The sequence below is a fragment of the Chiloscyllium plagiosum genome, unplaced genomic scaffold (assembly GCF_037043375.1).
Source record: "Chiloscyllium plagiosum isolate Xiang-an unplaced genomic scaffold, Cpla_swu_hap1 HiC_scaffold_35, whole genome shotgun sequence".
Taxonomy (NCBI): Eukaryota; Metazoa; Chordata; class Chondrichthyes; order Orectolobiformes; family Hemiscylliidae; genus Chiloscyllium; species Chiloscyllium plagiosum.
In genome coordinates this window covers 16,282,484-16,304,681 of record NW_028270173.1, presented here as the reverse complement: position 1 = coordinate 16,304,681, position 22,198 = coordinate 16,282,484, and the positions used below count along the sequence as shown (strand labels likewise).

Here is a 22,198-nt window from a genome sequence, read left to right as displayed (position 1 = left end):
CAGGGCAAGCTGGAAAATTGGATATAAAATTGGCTTGTTGGTAGGAAGTAAATGGTAATAGTGGAAGGATGCTTGTCAGACTGGAGGTCTGTGACTAGTGAAGTGCCTTAGCGATTGGTGCCGGGCCCATTACTGTTTGTTATCTATATCAATTATTTGGATGAGATTGTACAAGGCACGATTAGTAAGTTTCCTGATGCCTCCAAAATAGGTGGTATTGTGGACAGTGAGGAAGGTTATCAGAAATTATAGCAGGACCGGAATCACTTTGGCAAGTGGGCTGAGAAGGGGCAAATGGAGTTTAATATAGACAAGGTTAATAAATGAGGTCTTGCATTTCGAAAAGTCGAATCAAGGTAGGAATTTCATGATGAATGCTAGGGCCTAGAAGTGTAGTGGAACAGAAGGATGTAGGTAGTCAGGTTCACAGTTCTCTAAAAGTCGAGTCACAGGTAGACAGGGCAGTGAAGAAGGCTTTTGGCACACCAGACTTCATCAGTCAGGTCTTTGAATATAGTCGTTGGGAAGTTATGTTGCAGTAACACAAGATGTTGGTGAGGCTGCCCACTCTGTACTACATCCTCAGGAGAATTCATAATTTCAACTCCATCTCAAACATCAAAAACTGTAAGTACAACAAAGTTTTATCTACCCACCTGCATAACCAGCGCTCCTCAAACATTCCAGAAGATTCCCTTGGGAACTATTTGGACTCCATTAGCCATGCAGCTGGTGCAGCTGCCACCCCCACGCTGATTGATGATGTCATTTCCTCCCCCATCATGGCCACTCCCACAACCACTTCCGCCCCTCACAGTTCCTCATACATCACACGTGACATCACTTCCGCCGCTCACATCATCGCTGATGTCACACGCTCAGTGACTTCCGCCACCCCTACTGTGTCTGCCACCACTTCCGCCCCCACCAACGCCACTCACCTGCATTCTGCTGACACCCCCCCACATATCCCACTGTCACCATTCTCGGCCCACAGAACCCTGAGGGGAGCACCACCCCTGCTCATGACTCCACCCCCATTCCACCCACAATCACACCCACTCCAATTACTGGCACCGCCCCCACTCCCAGCTCCACACCCACACCAGATCCCAGCTCCCAGCCCTGTCAGGTTTTCACCATCCCTCCAGATCTTCCCCTCACTGAGGACGAATGATCAGTCCTCAGCAAAGGACTCACCTTCATCCCTCTCCGTCCACGCTTCAATGGATTTAATACACGCCATGACATCGAACACTTCTTCCGCCGCCTCCGCCTCCGATCTTACTTTCACAATCAAGACTCCTGCCCACCTTCCGAGGAGCCCTTCGCCCATCTCCAACACACTGCATCCACCTGGACACCCCACGCTGGCCTATTACCTGGCCTGAACCTCTTCATTTCCAACTGCCACCGGGACATTAACCGCCTCAACCTGTCTACCGCCCTCTCCCACTCCAACCTCTCACCCTCACAACGCGCAGCCCTCCAATCCCTCTGCTCCAATCCCAACCTCACCATCTAGCCAGCAGATAAAGGGGGTGCAGTGGTAGTCTGGTGCACTGACCTCTACACCGCTGAAGCCAAATGGCAACTCAAGGACACCTCTTCCTACCGCCCCCTCGACAATGACCCCACCCCCCATCACCAAACCATCATCTCCCAGACCATACAGAACCTCACCACCTCAGGACATCTCCCACCCACAACTTCGAACCTCATAGTCCGGGAACCCCACACTGCCCGGTTCTATGTTCATCCCAAGATCCACAAGCCTGACCACCCTGGCCGACCCATTGTCTCAGCATGCTCCTGCCCCACTGAACTCATCTCTACCTACCTCAACACTGTCCTATCCCCCCTACTCCAGGAACTCCCCACATACGTTTGAGACGCCACCCACGCCCTCCACCTCCTCCAAGACTTCCATTTCCCTGGCCCTCAACGCCTCATCTTCACCATGGATATCCAATCTCTCTACACCTCCATCCGCCATAACCAGGGCCTTCAAGCCCTCCGTTTTTTCCTCTGCTGACGTCCCCAACAGTACCTTTCCACCGACACTCTCATTCATTTGGCCGAACTGGTCCTCACCCTTAACAATTTCTCCTTCGAATCCTCCCACTTCCTACAGACCAAAGGGGTAGCCATGGGCACACGTATGGGCCCCAGCTATGCCTGTCTCTTTGTTGGTTACATAGAACAGTCCATCTTCCGTAATTACACCAGCACCACACCCCACTTCTTCCTCCACCACATTGATGACTGTATTGGCACCACCTCATGCTCCCGTGAGGAGGTTGAGCAATTCATCAACTTCACCAACACATTCCACCCTGACCTTAAATTTACCTGGACCATCTCTGACACCTCCCTCCCCTTCCAGGACCTCTCCATCTCCATTAATGACGACCGACTTGACACTGACATTTTCTACAAATCCACCGACTCCCACAGCTACCTGGATTACACCTCTTCCCACCCTACCTCTTGCAAAAATGCCATCCCGCATTCCAAATTCCTGCACCTCCGCCGTATCTGCTCCCAGGAGGATCAGTACCACCACAGAACACACCAGATGGCCTCCTTCTTTCGAGACCACAATTTCCATTCCCACAAGGTTAAAGATGCCCTCCAACGCATCTTGTCCACATCCCACACCTCCGCCCTTAGACCCCACCCTTCCAACCGTAACAAGGACAGAACGCCCCTGGTGCTCACCTTCCACACTACCAACCTTCGCATAAACTAAATCATCCGCTGACATTTCCACCACCTCCAAATGGACCCGACCACCAGGGATATCTTTCCCTCCCCACCCCTTTCCGCCATCTGCAAAGACCGTTCCCTCCGTGACTACCTGGTCAGGTCCACACCCCCCTACAACCCACCCTCCCATCCTGGCACCTTCCCCTGCCACCGCAGGAACTGCAAAACCTGCCCCCACACCTCCTCCCTCACCTCCATCCAAGGCCTTAAAGGAGCCTTCCACATCCATTAAAGTTTTACCTGCACATCCACTAATATCATTTATTGCATCTGTTGCTCCCGATGCGGTCTCCTCTACATTGGGGAGACTGGACACCTCCTAGCAGAGCACTTTAGGGAACATCTCCGGGACATCCGCACCAATCAACCACACCGCCCTGTGGCCCAACATTTCAACTCGCCCTCCCACTCTGCTGAGGACATGGAGGTCCTGGGCCTCCTTCACTGTCGCTCCCTCACCACCAGACACCTGGAGGAACAATGCCTCATCTTCCGCCTCGGAACACTTCAACCCCAGGGCATCAATGTGGACTTCACCAGTTTCCTCATTTCCCCTTCCCCCACCTCACTCTAGTTCCAAACTTCCATCTCAGCAGTGTCCCCATGACTTGTCCTACCTGCCTATCTTCTTTTCCACCTATCCACTCCACCCTCCTCCCTGACCTATCACCTTCATCCCCTCCCCCACTCACCTATTGTTCTCCATGCTACTTTCTCCCCACCCCCACCCTCCTCTAGCTTATCTCTCCACACTTCAGGCTCTCTGCCTTTATTCCTGATGAAGGGCTTTTGCCTGGAACATCGATTTTGCTGATCCTCGGATGCTGCCTGAACTGCTGTGCTCTTCCAGCACCACTAATTCAAAAACTTGGAGTATTGTGTTCAGTTTTGGTCACCTTGTCATAGGAAGGATGTTATTAAACTGGAAAGAATGCAGAAGAAATTTGCAAGGATGTTGCCTAGTCTCAATTGTCTGAGTTGTAGAGAGAGTTTGGACAAGCTAGGACTTTTTCATTAGGGCGTAGGAATTGAGGTGGGGGGGGGGGTGGGGGGTTGCTGGGGAGCTTATCGAGGTGTATAAGGTCATGAGAGGCATGGATAAGGTGAATGCATTCAGTCTTTTTCTTAGGAGTGGGGAATCCTGGACTAGATAGCATCAGTTTGAGGTTAGAGGTGAAAGAATAAAAGGAAACCTGAGGGACAACTTTTTTTATACAGAGCTTGGTATGCATATGGAATGAGTGGAAATGGTTTAGATGGGACATTAACAATATTTAAGAGGCATTTGGACAATAAATGGATAGGAAAGGATGGGAAGGATATGGGCCAAGTGCAGGGAAATGAGGTTAGCCATGGACTGGCGTTTTGGTCGGCATAGACTAATTTGGGCCAAAGGACTTGTCTCCGTGCGGTAGGATTTATATGACTCTAAATGTTTCTGTTCACGATCGATGCACCTGGTTGGAAAAATGCTGCCGAAATACGTTGTGTTTGGGAATAGATTTATTTATTCATCCTCGTGAGTTCATATGTCAAAATAAGTTAGATGTTGTTATTCTTCTTGCTTTGTGGATTCTTGACTCCATAAATTCCAATTTATTTTCGTTCATGTTCTTAATGGGACCGCCTGCAGATGAATTTGTTTCCTGGTGGACTGAGTTAGCTATCGGTTCCCTTGCCTCCATCCACTCAGCAAGCAAAACCACGATAATAGGATTACATCTTTCAATGGAGGTGATTTTACCCCAGTGTGGATCGCGCTCCCGAGAGTCTTCCATCAAAACCACAGTGTGTGTATGTGCAGCGTTGGAAGTGATCAGACCATGCGCAAAGAGAGGAATGGCGATGGGAAACAGTCGGGGATTTGGAGGTGACGATGAAGCCAACGGATGGATGGGAAACTCCGTAAACGATTTATAGTAGCTGTAATTCCCGATTAATTACTTTCTTGCCAAGCAATTTGCAGCTGAGACCGATGGTCCCGAAGTGCCGTGTTGGGGACCGCTATCTTGGGAAAGGAAGGGGGAGCTTTGATTTTGCGCAGAAGGTGAATGGGCGAGGCCTCACGTCTCTGTTCCCAAAGACGGTAGTGTATATTAGAGACCTTGATTGGTTATCGTACATCCCGGGGGACATTGGGCAGGGCCAAAGTGATGCAGAACGCATGCGCTATACACATGAGCGCAAGGGAGATATGGAGAGATATGTGACTCCGAGGAAAAGTGAAATGGTGCGACGGGGTTTGGATTTCAACACGGGGAAAAAGTTGCGGATTGGGGATTTACACGTCTGAGGGAACAAGAGAGAAAAATGTGTCTGTAGGAACTGGAATTGTCCAAGTTTCTACTTTGCACTGAGTACGACGATTTTTGTAAACAGGGTATTGCAGGGAGATTTGCAGACAGGAAACTCAAACCAAAGATCGCATCAAGGTCTAACAGAGTCACTCAATTAATCAGGATCTGAATATTATCACTCTTTGAACGCAAAGGGAGAAGTGATGGTCTGTTCTGCGAATGGGAAAGATTTTAAGTATCAATCTTAAGGAGGACAAAAAAAACTGAGACACACAGGATTCAGGGTTCTGATGCACTGACTGTAAAACGAGCCTTAACTATATATTCAGCTGGACAAACAAAAGGTCACATAATTTATTTCAAGAAAAAATTATAAATATTCTGGAAATGGCCGAGGCTTCAATGGATTGATCAAACTGTAGAGTTACAAGGACACCCAAAACATGGAGGAACCAGGAATTGATGAGCATGTGGGAAAGTATTCAACTGCCATCTAAATTGGAAATGCATTGACCCATTCACACTAGGGAGATGCAATTCACCTGCTCTGTGTGCTCTATGGAAAAGAGTTCACTAATTTATCCATCATCATTGGTCACTAACATGTTCACTCTGATAAGATAGCTTTAAAATATTTATGTTAAAAGACCATTAAAAGAGCTTTAAATACAGCTGAGCTGCTGACCATCATTCCTTCCAAAATGGACCAAGGCCATTCATCTGCTGAGTGTGTGAAAGGGATTTATTATTTGGTCATCCAGTGTGTTTTAGATTAGAAACAAAAACAGAAGTTGTTGAAAAAGCTCAGCAGGTCCGACAACTCTGATTTCTCTGCACAGATGATAACATTTCAGGTCTCGTAACCCTTCCTCAGAATTGATCCGGTTCTTCCATTCGGTCTGAGGAAGTGTCACTGGACCCGACATGGTAACTCTGATTTTCTTCACAGATGCTGCTAGGCCTGCTGATCTTTTCCAGCAACTTCTGTTTTTGTTTCTGAATTAAAGCATCTGCAGTGCCTTCAGGTTTTGTTGATAGATGAGTGTGTGCGTAGGAAAGGCTTGTTCCATGTATATCATACGATGAACTTTTTTGTCGATCCTGAGAGGCATTGGTGAGTTCACAAATTACTCCAAGTATTAGATTCAGCTCATATCATTGTAGTTGATCATACTCAGGATTGGACCAAGATTAGTCTCACACTTGAGCTTTTGTTTAGTTGATATTAATAACCCTTTAATCAGTAATGCAAAATTCAATGGCGTTCCTGTAAACATTGCATCTACTCAGTGATAGGGAAAGTTGATTGAGGGCTTGCTTTAAAGTGAATGGAATTTATCTAGGATCAGTGTTTTACAGCAACTAGAGGCAATGACACATTGCAAGGAGTGAGATGGAGGAGCGATTCTGTTCTGACTACAGAAAAGTCAGGATATACTTATTCAATTGAGCAGTAGGTTGCAGTTTAAAGAATGCACTACTGTTGTATGGCCGTGCTTGGTAATTAATGAAGCTATTTGTTTGAGTGTTTTGCTGAGGTAAAAAAAAATCAAGTAGTTGTATTTATTAAATAGCAGTACAATAAGGTGCACAGATTTGGATAGCAACAGAAGGTGACAAAGGATTAATCACACAAAGAGGTGTTGTTCACAGCCTAATTAAGAGCAGAATGTGAGTGGAATAAGAGTCTTACATGAAAATTAGGAAATTAAATAAGAAAACATTAATGGGGGTTGGGAGGTGTAATTCAGCTATTCTAATATTAATTGGACAAAAGAAGTGGGAAAGGTGATAAGTGAAGGGAGTTCCTATAATAGGTACATGATTTTTCTCCTAATGCAGAATGTAAGAAGCCCAACAAGAGACGATTCACTAAACAAAACCAGAAACTATTGGAGAAATTCAGTCTGTCTTATAACATGTGTAGAGAGAAAACAGAGCATGTGTTTCCAGGTCAGTGGCCCTACATTTAATTCTGAAGAAGGGCTATTGGACTTGAAACATTAACTGTTTTCTCTACACTTGCTGTGAGATGTGCTGAATTTCTCCATCAATGTATTTTTTTTGTTTCAGATCTCCAGCATCCGCAGTTCTTTTTTTCCCATTATTAGATCTAATAATGAACCTTGTCTTCAATAAAACATAGTAGGTAATGGAAATAATATTAGGGAACATCTAGGTATTTAGCGACAATAACATAATATACATTAAGTTATTACTGAATTGGGGGAAAGGCATGAGAATGTTTAATAGATTATATAAACATCAATATGCAGGAGGTCAACAGATTTTTGGAAAATAAACTTAATGACTGGCAAACAATGAAGTAGAAGAACTTTGAAATAATTTAAAGGTTGTTCAATAGGGTCAAGGAAAGCTATATTCACATACAAACAAAATAAATAAAACAATAATGAATACCATAGATTAAATAAGGCATAATGAATAAACTGATGTGAGGACAGAGGCAAGACACAGATGGTAGAAGAGAGAATGACAAGGGGAGAATTTTTAGGAGAGAAATCAATAAAAAAAATGAGGAAAGGAGAAGAGGAATTTGAAATGAGTAAAATCTTGTACAGGCACAACAACAAAATATAACTTGGGCTGGGAACAGAGTCACTAAGATATGGACAGGATTCAACTACAGACAAGAACAAAATTGCAGATATACTTAATAATTGCTTTAGTATTTCAAAGGGAATTAAATCAGGTTGATATGAAGATGAGATTAAAATGATGTAATACCGTTAAAATTATATGAAGAATATTCAATTATCTAACCAAACTCAGAAAGGGCAAGGTTAACACCATGAGGAAAAGATAAAAAGGCTGACTCTCTTTTCTCATGAAACTTGAAGACTTGGGTAGGATGATGAAAGGTTTTGATTGGGTTTATGAAGAGTCACTGTTTCCTTTTTGTGTGAGAGAAAAACTCAAGTTGGTCAATACAAGATAGTCGCTGGAAATGTGTTGCTGGAAAAGCGCAGCAGGTCAGGCAGCATCCAGGGAACAGGAGAATCGACGTTTCGGGCATAAACCCTTCTTCAGGAAGGGCTTATGCCCGAAACGTCGATTCTCCTGTTCCCTGGATGCTGCCTGACCTGCTGCGCTTTTCCAGCAACACATTTCCAGCTCTGATCTCCAGCATCTGCAGACCTCACTTTCTCCTCAATACAAGATAGTCATCAAGCCTCAGATTACAACAGGATCTTGACCAGATGGGCCAATGGTCTGAGAAGTGCCAGATGGAGTTTAATTCAGATAAATTCGAGGTACTGCATTTTGGGAAAGCAAATCTTAGCAGGACTTGTACACTTAATGGTAAGGTCCTAGGGAGTGTTGCTGAACAAAGAGACCTTGGAGTGCAGGTTCATAGCTCCTTGAACGTGGAGTCGCAGGTAGATAGGATAGTGAAGAAAGCATTTGGTATGCTTTCTTTTATTGGTCAGAGTATTGAGTACAGGAATTGGGAGGTCATGTTACGGCTATACAAGACATTGGTTAGGCCACTGTTGGAATATTGTGTGCAATTCTGGTCTCCTTCCTATTGGAAAGATGTTGTGAAACTAGAAAGGGTTCAGAAAAGATTTACAAGGATGTTGCCAGGGTTGGAGGATTTGAGCTGTAGGGAGAGGCTGAACAGGCTGGGGCTGTTTCCCTGGAGTGTCGGAGGCTGAGGGGTGACCTTATTGAGGTTTACAAAATTATGAGGGACATAGATGGGTAAATAGGCAAAGTCATTTCCCTGGGTTTGGGGATTCCAGAACTAGAGGGCATAGGTTTAGGGTGAGAGGGGAAAGATATAAAAGAGACCTAAGGGGCAATGTTTTCACACAGAGGGGGGTATGGGTATGGAATGAGCTGCCAGAGGAAGTGGTGGAGGCTGGTACAATTGCAACATTTAAGAGGCATTTGGATGGGTATATGAATAGGAAGGGTTTGGAGGGATCTGGGCTGGGTGCTGGCAGGTGGGACTAGATTGGGTTGGGATATCTGGTCGGTATGGACGGGTTGGGCTGAAGGGTGCTGTTTCCATGCTGTACATCTCTATGACTCTAAGCCAAATGATATTCATAAATCTAATTCAGATTTCAATAATAACTTACATTTATACAAAGTTTTAATGTAATTTGACTTCTTAGGAACATTATTAAACACAATAGGACATCTAATGAGGGTTTAGATAAGCTGGCCAAAAACTCAGTAACAGGCATTTTAACATGTGGCTTAAAGGGAATAAAAATATACGGAGTAGAAATGTGTATGAAGGTGATTTGAGAGTTTTGGGACCAAGCAACAATAGGCTATTTTATCAAGGTCAGAATGCTTAAAACATGAATGCCCAAATACCATAACACATCTTGTTAAAAATTAGAACACTAAAATTGAGAAGAATCTGATTTAGTATAAGGCAATTGCCATTTGGATGAGATGAACTGAAAAACACAATAACTAAGAGCAGACTTCGGCCAGTCTGTTTTACTTACCTATTTGATAAAGTCACTGATTTGAATGTGGCCTCAGTTCTCAATTTCATTTCTATGCCACTTCAACAGTCAACTTCCTGATGGCTCAAAAAATTCACTCTTAAATATGTTCAATAAACTGTCCTCGGCTGCTTTCTGGTACAGATAATGTCACAAACGTTTGACCCTCTGACAGAACGAAATGTTTTCCCACCTAAGACATAAACGGGAGACCCCCTCATTTTAAAACTTTGTTACGAGTTCTGCAGTACCTACTGAGTGCAAAAAGTGCTGCAGCATCCATCCTATCACATCCCCTCAGGATCTGAAACAAGAGCAGACATTCCTGGAGAAACTCAGCCGAGTCTGGCAACATCAGTGGACAGAAATCAAAGTGAATAATTTGAGTCTAGTGACTCTTCTTCAGAATGGGCCCACTCAGGACTTTGTATGTTTCAGTCAGGTCACCTCTAATTTGTCTCAGTTCCACTGGGTTCTAGCCCAGTCTGCTCAATGTTTCCTTATAAACTAACCTATTTGCCTCCAAAATAACCTAACGAACTTGAACTGAACTGCTTTCAATGCAACTGTACCCTTTCCTACAAAAGAGACCAAAGTGTACACTGCTCATAATCAGGACCCTGTGCAAACATCACTTTCCATTTGCTTCCCTAATCACTAGCTGTTCCTACATATTATTGTAATTCATGTCGCATTATACACAGAATCTTCTGTAGCATAGAGTTCTGCACTATAAGTACCATTTAAGTAATCTGCAACTTTTTTTATTTGTACTGTTAAAATTGACACTTTCATATTTTTCTGACATTACAATCTGTCAACATGTTTCTTACTCAGTAAGTGTCCTTTTGGTGACTCTTACTATCTTGCTGAGAACTTATTTCCTAAGTTTGTGCCAGCACAAATTTAGATAACATCTCTTTGATGCCTTCATCCAAATCAGAAGATACATTATCTGAAATATCAATTTGGAGTATCATTATTGGATCTACATTTATATTTAGCACTGTTCGAACAGGTATTTTGCTAAGGATACCAGCTGCAGCAGGGAAAACTGTTGCATCTGCAAAGGACAAAACTTTGTTGAGGGAAGTAAAATAATCTACATTAATTTCAGAGAGGTCATATGACCCAAATTGTGAGCATAATAATGCTATTGGATCTGGATGCAGGAACCACGAAAGCTAACTTAAAAAAAAACAAAGTAGTGCAAATGCTGTAAATATGAGAGAACTTACCTGGAGCAGTAGCCTTTATTGTCTCTTCACTGGAGGGACTCATCACAATATTGATCAAATAGAGAATCTGTAATTTATTACCAAAGAAGTGAAATTGGTGAGTCATAACATCCAGGTAGACACTCAAGGCCAACAGTTTGTGTGCAAAATGACTTCATTTGCAGGGTGACATTTGGGACAATCATTCTTTTCTGAAATTACATGTTACTTGATCAAAGCATGTTTAACATAACATTCGGTGGCACTGTTAAATTTTTCCCCCCACACTGGAATGTTGTTTGTGTGCATATTTTTTCCTTTGAAGAAGTTTCATTAAGTATATGTAAACATTTTGTTAATATTCACCTACTTGAAGATTTGTTGGCAAGAAATAAGTTGTTTTTTTTAACAGAGGAACCTGTATTGTCTCAATTCTGATACTGAGTTATTCTAACTTTATTGTGATCAATGAAGGAGTGGAAAAAAGATGGGAATCAGTTTACCCCATTTCATTCAGTCACAGACTATATATAGTTGAGGCCCAGTACTGATCCTTGTGGCGTACTCAAGTTACCTACTTATACTAAACTTTGCTTCCAGTTAGCTAGCCAGTCCTTTATCCATGCTAAAATGGAGACAGGAGCTAGGAAGTGAAGGTTGGAGCAGGTACCATAAGCAATGGCTTCAATCTTCTTCATCCTTAATGCAAATAAATTTCACTCACCACCGAGCAATTTGATAACTGAGAAACAGCGGAGGATGAAGCCAAGTTGTGGTAAATTGAGGCTGGGTGTCATCACTGTACATGTATAAACTATATTTGTGTGATGTCAGCAAAGAATAGCATATCAGCATTAATTAGGAGGGACAGTAGAGGAGCTGAAAAAAAGAAAATATTCCAAGTGACACTGTGGCTAAAGTTATTGAAAAAGTGAGATTAAAACCAAAGGAAGATCTAATGCATGAGAACACCAGTAAAAGAATGGTCAATAACCAATGAAGAATAACATACTGTTCCTGTCTTGCCTGGTTTACAAACAACCATTTGTTGCATTCCTAGTCACAACTCATTAATCTCATGCTAAGTCATAGCAAATGCAGATTGTGCATCCCACTAAGGTTCCACTCTACCATTTCCATTCATCAGACTCATGACTAATTCATCCAGAACACCCAACAAACCTTAATGACCTCTCTGCTACAGGTCCAGCTCAACATTTTCAGAAATAACCACCCACCCATTACATTCCTTTATTTGTCACAGAGCAATAAGTTATAAAAGGCATTGGGAAGGTCCCACATATAATTGAAGAAAACATTTTAAATTGTTCTTCAGAAAGAATCCCAATAAATGTAATTTTGAGATCAGTGTGAACTGTACAAAATGTAAAGAACAGGTAAATGTAGGATGAATTCAATCCTTGATTTTATCTAACAGGGACAAGATGTGGATGGTAATTAATTTCCTGGATAGTGTCCACGGTTGGTTTTCTATTTATATGTTATGACTTTCTTCCAGATTGTCCATTCAGAGTTCCAACCAGCTGATGCCAAATACTTGGATGGAAGGATAACAATCTACAAGAATGTTTTTAACTGTGGTGATTTATTTCACATTTATAAAGTATATTAACTCCAACTGGTGTTAGAGGGGTTACTTACATCCTCAGAAATAAATGCAAACTGTCAGAATGAACATGGTTCAGTCCTGATTGATATTAACCACAGCATTATCAGCAGAATCCAATCCCTGCTGTTGCATATGAACTCTCTGGTGTGTTATTAGGTGGGATGATTGAGTAAATCCTTTCTTACACAGAGAGCAGCTGAATGGCCTCTCCCCGGTGTGAACCCTTTGATGTCTCAGTAAGTGGGACGTACAGGTGAATCCCTTGTCACAGACAGAACAGGTGAATGGCCTCTCCCCAGTGTGAGTGCGTTGGTGTGTCAGCAGGTGAGATGAATGGGTGAATCCTTTTCCACATGTGGAGCAGGTGAATGGCCTCTCCCCAGTGTGACCTCGCTGGTGCATCAGCAGATCTCTTTTCGTTTTAAATTTCCTCTCACAGTCAGAACATGTAAAAGGTCTCTTGTCATTGTGAACAAGCTGATGTGTCAATAGGTGAGATGACTGGGTGAATCTCTTCCCACACATGGGGCAAATGAAAGGTCTCTCCCCAGTGTGAATTCGCTGGTGTGTCAGGAGGATGGATGATTGAGTGAATCTCTTGCCACACACAGGGCAGATGAATGGTCTCTCCCCATTGTGAACTCGCTGGTGTATCAGGAGATGGGATGATCGACAGAATCCCTTGCCGCAATCAGAACAGGTGAATGGTCTCTCTCCGGTGTGATTATGCTGGTGTGTCAGCAGCTCATTTCTGCTTTTAAACCTCTCTTCACAGTCAGAACATTTGAAAGGTCTCTTATTGGTGTGAATACGTTGGTGTGTCGTGAGATGGGATGAGCAAGTGAATCCCTTCCCGCATATAGAGCACATATATGGTCTCTCTCCAGTGTGACGGCGTTGATGTATAGTAAGTTGAGATGATCGGGTGAACCCAGCCCCACAGTCAGAGCATCTGAATGGTCTTTTATCAGTGTGAACACGTTGATGGCATGTCAGTTCCTCTGAGCTTTTATAACACTTCCCACAGTCTGAGCATTTAAAAGGTCGTTCATCAGTGTGAACTCGTTGGTGCTTCAGCAGGTTGGATGAATTAGTGAAACCCTTCCCACAGTTCAAGCAGGTGAATGGCCTCTCACCAGTATGAGTATGTTGATGTCTCAGCAGATCCTGTTTACTTTTAAATGGCTTCTCACAATCAGGACAGTTAAAAGGTCTCTTGTCAGTGTGAACATGCTGGTGTCTCAGGAGATGGGATGACTGAGTGAATCCCTTCCAACAAACGGAGCAGGTGAATGGCCTTTCCCCAGTGTGAACTCGTTGGTGTCTCAGTAGGTGGGACGAATCAGTGAATTCCTTTCCACAAACAGGGCAAGTGAACATCATCTCACCACTATGAATGAACTCCCAGCTCAATCAGGTAATGAACTTATTTATCACACACCCACCCGCCATTTACACAGTTTCTCGCTGATGTGACTGTATCTGTGTATTAACAGGTCAGCCCTCAACCATCAACTAAATACGTGGCCAGCTGCTCCCTGCTGAGCATGGTGCTTTTTGTTTCCATGTTTGAAGACCAATGTTGCTGAACTGGTTATCTATCAAGTTTTCTTATGGTCTGACAATTCCCCTCTTGTAATGTCCTGTAAAACAAATTTAAAAAGGAATAGGGAAATGACAGAATATACACAAAAACACAAAGGCACAAAAACAGAAATTGCAGGAAGAGCTCAGCAGGTTTGGCAGCATCTGTGGAAGAAAATCAGACCATATTTTGGGTCCAGTGCCTCTTCCTCAAAACTGATGGTAACTCGGAAAATGTTAGTATACATAGAGAAGGTAGGGTGGGAGAGGGGGTAAGGAGTAAATGATAGGTGGCGATAGAACTCAATGGGAGAGAAGAACAGTTGGACAGACAAAGGAGTGGATAATGATCTGGCTAGAGGCTGAATAGCTATTAAGGGAAATTGTTAGCAGCTAACAATGCAGTTTGTGCAATAGCAGAATATCTGATAATAAGCACAGAAATTGCTGGAAAAGCTCAGCAGGCCTGGAAACATTTCTCTCCACAATTGGCAACATTTGTGGAGAGAAATCAGAGTTAACGTTTCAGGTATGGTGACCATTCCTCAGAACTACTATGATAACAAGCCGGGTGTGTAGGGGTTGGGATAAGGACATGGGTGAGCTCAAGCGTAAAGGTGTTGAACTCGATATTGAGTCCAGAAGGCTGCAGGGTTCTTCCAGCTTGCACTGAGCTTCGCTGGAGTACTGAAACAAACCTAAGGCGGAGATATTGGCCAGGGAACAGGGTGGTGTGTTGAAGTGGCAGATAACTGAAAGCTCGAGATCTTATTGCAGACAGAATTAAGTATTCTATGAAATGGTCACCCAGTTTAAGCTTTGTTTCCCCAATCATAGAATCCCTACAGTGTGGAAACACACCCTTTGGCCCAACAAATCCACACCAATCCTCCAAAGACTGACCCAAGCAGACCCATTCCTGTTATCCTATATTTAGCCCGACTAATGCACCTAACCCACAGATCCCTGAATACTATGGGCAATTTAGCATGGCCAATTCACCTAATCTGCACATCTTTGGATTGTGGGAGGAAACCAGAGCATATGGAGGAAACCCACACAGACAAGGGGAGAATGCCCAACGTAAGGGAGACCATATAATGTGCAGTGAACACAGTAGATTATATGAAGTATAGATAAAGTGCTGCTTCAGGTGGACATTTGGGCCCTTGATACTGAGGCAGGATGAGGTAAACACACAGGTGTTACACCTTATGCATTTGTAGGGGAAGGTACCATGGGGCTGTGGAGATTGGGGGGGAGGGGGGGAGCGGCATTAGGAGTGAAGTAAGAGTGGACCAGGGTAATCCTGACTGACCAGGTGAAAGTGAGTGCAGGGTTGAAATTGGAAGCTAAGTCAATAAACATTTCCAATTCCGAAAGAGAGGTGAAGTAGCACTGATGATATCACCGATGTACCAGATTTACTGGGGATACCTATGATCCTGAGTAGATTCAAAGCATGAAGGATGAAACTTGAGTTGGAATCCACACAGGGCGAGTCTGGCCAGTCACTGAGGAATGTGATGTGACTGTGGAAATGAGTCTTAGCAAATACCACAATTTTAAAAAGGTGGTCAGGAAAAGCCAAGGAATGATAGACCAGTGGTGAGCACATTTTGGAGGGAATCCTGAGGGATAGGATTTCCATGTATTTAGAAAAGGACTGTTTAGGGATGGTCAACATGGCTTTGTGTGTGAGAAATTGTGTCTCACTACCTTAATCGAGTTATTTGAAGAAGGAATGAAGAGGATTGATGAGGGCAGAACGGTGGACATGATCTGTACGGACTTTGGTAAGGCTTTTAACAAGGTTCCGCATGGTAGACTGGTTAACAAGGTTAGTTCACATGGAATATAGAGATAACTACCCATTTGAGTACAGAACTGGCTCAAAGGTAAAAAGACAGAGGGTGGTGCTGGATGCTTGTTTTTCAGACTGGTGGCCTGTGACCTGTGTTGTGCCACAAGGATTGGTGCTGGGTCCAGTGCTATTTGTAATTTTTATGAATGATTTGGATGTATGAGGTATGGATATAGGCAGTATGGTCAGTAAGTTTGCAGATGACACCAAACTACGAGACTTAGTGGTCTGCAAAGAAGGCTACCTCAGATCTTGATCAGATGGGCCAATGGTCCCAAGAGTGGTAGATGGAGTTTAATTAAGATAAATGTGAAGTGCTGAATTTTGGAAAGGCAAATCAAGGCAGGACTCATACACTTCATGCTAAGATCCTGTGGAGTGGTACTCAACAAAGAGACCTTGGAGTGCAAATTCATAGTTCCTCGAAAGTGGACTCGCCAGTAGATAGGATAGTGAAAGTGTTTGATATGCTTGCCTTAATTAGACAGTGCATTGAGTACAGACATTCGGAGCATATGTTGCATCTGTGAGGACATTGGTTAGGTCACGTTTGGAATACTGCATGCAAGCCTGGTGTCCCTGCTATAGGAAGGATATTGTTAAACTTGAAAGGGCTGAGAAAAGATATACATGTCCAAAGACGTTGCCCAGGTTGGAGGATCTGAGCAATAGGAAGGGGCTGAATAGACTGGGGCTGCTTTCCCTGGAGCATCGGAGGCTGACAGGTGACCTTACATAGGTTTACAAAATCATGAGGGGCATGGATAAGCCAAATTTCCGTGGGGTGGGGAGTCCAAACCTAGAGGGCATAGATTTAAAGTGAGACGAGAAAGATTTCAAAGGGTCCTAAGGGTTACCTTGTTCATGCAAAGGTTGGTAAATTGAAAAGGGACTAACATACTGGCAGGGAGATTTGCGAGAGCTGCATGGGAGGATTTAAACTAGTAAGGTGGTGGGGGCGGGGGAAGGTGGGACCTAGGGAGATAGTGTGGAAAGAGATCAATCTGAGACTGGTACAGTTGAGAACAGAAGTGAATCAAACAGTCAGGGCAGGCAGGGACAAGGTAGGATTAATAAAATAAACTGTATTTATTTCAATGCAAGGGGCCTAACAGGGAAGGCAGATGAACTCAGGGCATGGTTAGGAACATGGGACTGGGATATCATAGTAATTACAGAAACATGGCTCAGGGAAGGGCAGGACTGGCAGCTTAATGTTCCAGGATATAAATGTTACAGGAAGGATAGAAAGGGAGGCAAAAGAAGAGGGCGAGTGGCATTTTTGATAAGGGATAGCATTACAGCTGTGCTGAGGGAGGATAATCCTGGAAATACATCCACGGAGGTTATTTGAGTGGAACTGAGAAATAAGAAAGGGATGATCACCTGATTGGGATTGTATTATAGACCTCCTAATTGTCAGAGGGAAACTGAGAAACAAACTTGTAAGGAGGTCTCAGCTATCTTTTAGAATAATAGGGTGGTTATGGTCGGGGATTTTAACTTTCCGAACATAGACTGGGACTGCCATAATGTTAAGGGTTTAGATGGAGAGGAATTTGTAAAGTGTGTACAAGAAAATTTTCTGATTAGCATGTGGATGTACCTACTAGAGAAGGTGCAAAATTTGCTCTACTCTTTGGAAATAAGGCCGGGCAGGTCACCTAGGTGTCACTGGGGGAGCACTTTGGGGCCAGTGACCATAATTCTATTAGATTTAAAATAATGATGGAAAAGGATAGACCAGATGTAAAAGTTGAAGCTCTAAATTGGAGACAGGTCAATTTTGACAGTATTAGGCAAGAACTCTCAAAAGCTGATTGGGGGCAGATGTCCACAGCTAAACGGACGGCTGGAAAATGGGAAGCCTTCAGAAATGAGATAATGAGAATCCAGAGAAAGTATATTCCTGTTAGGGTGAAAGGAAAGGCTGGTAGGTACAGGGAATGCTGGATGACTAAAGGAATTAAGAGTTTGGTTAAGAAAAAGAAGGAAGCATATGTAAGGAATAGACAGGATAGATCGAGTGAATCCTTAGAAGGGGATAAAGGCAGTAGGAGTATACTTAAGAGGGAAATCAGGAGGGCAAAAAGGGGACATGAGATAACTTTGGAAAATAGAATTGAGGAGGATCCAAAGGGTTTTTACATTTACATTTCGGACAAAAGGGTAACTAGGGAGAGAATAGGGCCCCTCAAAGATCAGCAAGGCGGCCTTTGCGTGGAGCCGCAGAAAATGGGGAAGATACGAAACGAGTATTTTGCATCAGTACTTACTGTGGAAAAGGATATGGAAATAGATGGTGACACCTTGCAAAATGTCCAAATTACCGAGGAGCAAGCACCAGATGGCCTGAAATGCATAAAGGTGGATAAATCTCCAGGACATGATCAGATGTACCCGAGAGCTCTGTGGGAAGCTAGAGAAGTGATTGCTAGGCCTCTTGCTGAGATATCTGTATCATCAATAGTCACAGGTGAGATGCCGGAAGACTGGGTTGGCTAACGTGGTGCCACTGTTTAAGAAAGACAAGCCAGGGAACTATAGACCAGTGAGCCTGACATCGGTGGTGGGCAAGTTGTTGGAGGGAATCCTGAGGGACAGAATGTACATATTTATTGGAAAGGCAAGGACTGATTAGGGATAGTCAACATGGCTTTGTGCATGGGAAATCATGTCTCACAAATTTGATTGAGTTTTTTGAAGAAGTAACAAAGAGAATTGATGAGGGCAGAGCGGTAGATGTGATCTATATGGACTTCAAAAAGGCGTTCAACAAGGTTCCCCATGGGAGACTGGTTAGCAAGTTTAAATCTCACAGAATACAGGGAGAACTAACCATTTGGATTCTGAACTGGCTCACAGTGGGTGATGGTGGAGGGTTGCTTTTCAGACTGGAGGCTTGTGACCAGTGGAGTGCCACAGGATTGGTGCTGGCTCCTCTACTTTTTGTCATTTACATAAATGATTTGGATGCGAGCATAACAGGTACAGTTAGTAAGTTTACAGATGACACCAAAATTGGAGGTGTAGTGGATAGCAAAGAGGGTTACCTCAGATTACAACAGGTTCTGGACCAGATGGGCCAATGGGCTGAGAAATGGCAGATGGAGTTTAATTCAGATAAATGCAAGGTGCTGCATTTTGGGACAGCGAATCTTCGCAGGACTTATACACTTAATGGTAAGGTCCTAGGAAATGTTGCTGAACAAAGAGACCTTGGAGTGCAGGTTCATAGCTCCTTGAAAGTGGAGTCGCAGGTAGATAGGATAGTGAAGAAGGCATTTGGTATGCTTTCCTTTTTTGGTCAGAGTATTGAGTACAGGAGTTGAGAGGTCATGTTGCGGCTGTACAGGACATTGGTTAGACCACTGTTGGAATATTACGTGCAATTTTTGTCTCCTTCCTATCGGAAAGATGTTGTGAAACTTGAAAGGGTTCAGAAAAGATTTACAAGGATGTTGCCAAGGTTGGACAATTTGAGCTATGGGGAGAGGCTGAAAGGTTGCGGCTGTTTTCCCTCGAGTGTCTGAAGCTGAGGGGTGACCTTATAGAGGTTTACAAAATTATGAGGGGCATGGAGAGGGTAAATAGGCAAAGTCTTTTCCCTGGGGTCAGGGAGTCCAGAACTAAAGGGCATAGATTTAGGGTGAGAGGGGAAAGATATAAAGGAGACCTAAGGGGCAGCTTTTTCATGCAAAGGGTGGTACGTGTATTGAATGAGCTGCCAGAGGAAGTAGTGGAGGCTGGTACAATTGCAAATTTAAGAGGCATTTGGATGGGTATATGAATAGGAAGGGTTTGGAGGGATATGGTCTGGGTGCTGGTAGGTGGGACTAGAGTGGGTGGGGATATCTGGTCAGCATGGACGGGTTGGACTGAAGGGTCCGTTTCCATGCTGTACATCTCTATGACTCTATCTGTCTATATTTCATGACTCTGTTATGCAGAGGGCTTCTGGGTGTCGTTGTGCATGAATCACACAAAGTTGGTTTGTGGGAACAATAGGTAATTAAGAAGGCAAATGGAATACTGTTTGTCATTGCTAGAGAGATGGAACTTAAAAACAGGGAGGTTATGTTGCAACTGTGAGGCCACACCTGGAGTACTGTGTCCCATTTTGGTCTCCTTACTTAAGAAAGGATACACTGGCACTGAAGGAGGTGCAGAGGAGGTTCACTTGGTTGATTCCAGAATTGAGGAGGGTTGGCTTATGAGGAGAGATTTAGTAGATTGGGACTATACTCATTAGAATTTAGAAGAATGAGGGGCAATTGTTTAGCAAATATAAAATTATGTAGAGTATACATAAAATAGAAGCAGGGAGGTTGTTTCCACTGGCAGGTGAAACTAGAACTGAGGATATAGCCTCAAAATAAAGAAGAACAGGCTTAGGACTGAATTTAGGAACTTCTTCACTTAAAGGGTTGTGAATCTGTGGAATTCCCAGCCCAGTGAAACAATTGAAGTACCTCGTTGAATGTTTTTAAGACAAAGATAGATATATTTTTGAACAGTAAAGGAATTAAGAGGTATGGTGAGTGGGCAGGTAAGTGGACCTGAGACCACAAGACGATCAGCCACGATCTTATAGAATGGCAGAGCAGATTCAGATGGCATACTCCTGCTCCTATTTCTTAAGTAGGCATCTCTTATGTAAGCAGTACTTACACTAAAATGAGGGCATGTAAAGGCAATAAACTGCAGAGAATGCTGGAAATCTGAAACGAAACAGAAATCGTCGGGAATACTGAGCAGATTAAGCAGCATCCGTTGGAGAGAAGCAGAATTAAAGTTCGAGATCGATATCCTTCGGTCAGCATCCATTAAAATACCTACCTAAAAAGGTGAGTAATGGCGGCTGTATTTCCCAGACGTCTCCGAATCTAAGAAACCGCTCGATCCAACGCGTTCATTTCCCCATGAGTCCACAGTGCGCATGTCCGTCAGGGCAAGTCGCTGGCGGCTCCTTTGTTCCGAGTTGGACTCGGCGGAAACGACAGAAGAAACAGCACACGGCGGCACGAGTGCAGAGGCGCTGCACCATCGCTTTAGTAGTGGCTCTACTCACTTTCGGGAGCCCTCGCCTGTTGTCCAGTGGGCCCAGCGGTTCTAGTTCTGAACCGCAGAGGCGCAAACGACACTCAGCTACACTCGTCGTCGTTCAGCTCCTGGGAGCTGCACAGCGCATGCTCCACCAACACCATCGCACCACGAAGAGGCGGTGATTCGCTGCACATGCGTACTTTCGCGATCAGTGTGTATTATCGCCGAATATTTTGGGTATATTGTTCCACCATTGATTAAGAGTGGCGGAAAGAAAAAGTTCGTTGGTCAATCAATATTAAAATATTTAAAATGGAATGGTAATCAAAAAAGTTATTGTCCATTCACTCAGTGATTGGTCTTACGAAAAATTATTATATTGGTTACATTAATAAGCATTGCATTTAGTTCGATTTTAACTTTTATTTCATGAATTTAGTTACTTTTTTTCTGCTTGTAGTACTAATCTCAGATTCACTGTCTCATTCATTTTCTTCCAGTATTTTTCTACTGGTAGTGCAATGTTGCCTTGTGGCGTTTAATAGCGTTAGGTAGTTATTACTATCTTTGGGATCGAACTGGAAAAGGTCAAGGTAGCAATATGTTGTTCAGTCATCACAATGCATGAGTGGCGGAGCTTGAAGCGGCCAGCCAGGCGAAACTTCATGAATGTCGGCAAGGCAAAATATTTCTTTTTAAAGCAACTCGATATTTGCTTCCTTCGCAAAAGCGTATAAAATTTGTCAAAATTTTCTTTTTGATTGTAAGTTTCAGAGAAGTCAGAGACAAATTTAAGCATTTAATTTCATTATTTGTGTTGCTGTTACGACAGACAGGTATCACTTCTCACTGCATTTGTTTTGATATCTTCATATGCTCCCCCCCCCCCCCCCCCCGCCTTGGAATTTAAAGGTGGAAATGTTGTTATGATTATCAATCTAATGAACACTGCCATTAACTCTCATTCATGAGCTATGAAATCCAGGGTGGAGCTTGAATCTGTGGACAAAGTCAAAAATCACATGGCACTGGTTTATAGTGCAACAGGTTTATGTCAAACCACTAGATAGTTAGTGAAGAAGGAGCAGGGCTCCAAATGTTTGTGAGTTCAAATAAACCTGTTGGACTATAACCCAGTGTTGTGTGATTTTTGACGTTGTTCACCCCAGTCCAACACCAGTACCTCCACGACCTGAATCTGCGGAAAGCTTGACGAGCAGAGTACTATCATAAAACCATAGCTCCTCCTATCCCTTATCTATCTCTGATGCTAGAGTGACTGATATTTCCATTTCTTTCCA

The 22,198-nt window shown here is 43.5% G+C and overlaps 1 protein-coding gene across 1 annotated transcript; it reads right to left on the bottom strand.

Moving 5' to 3' along the window:
• Positions 1 to 12,010: 12,010 nt before the first annotated feature.
• Positions 12,011 to 21,195, bottom strand: LOC122541450 (uncharacterized). Its single transcript, XM_043678229.2, has 2 exons — positions 20,691 to 21,195; positions 12,011 to 14,046 (listed from the first exon to the last, which is right to left on the bottom strand). The coding sequence occupies exon 2, from the start codon at positions 13,784 to 13,786 to the stop codon at positions 12,476 to 12,478; it is 1,311 nt and encodes a 436-aa protein (XP_043534164.1). The 5' UTR covers positions 13,787 to 14,046; positions 20,691 to 21,195; the 3' UTR covers positions 12,011 to 12,475.
• Between the last annotated feature and the right edge of the window lie 1,003 nt (positions 21,196 to 22,198).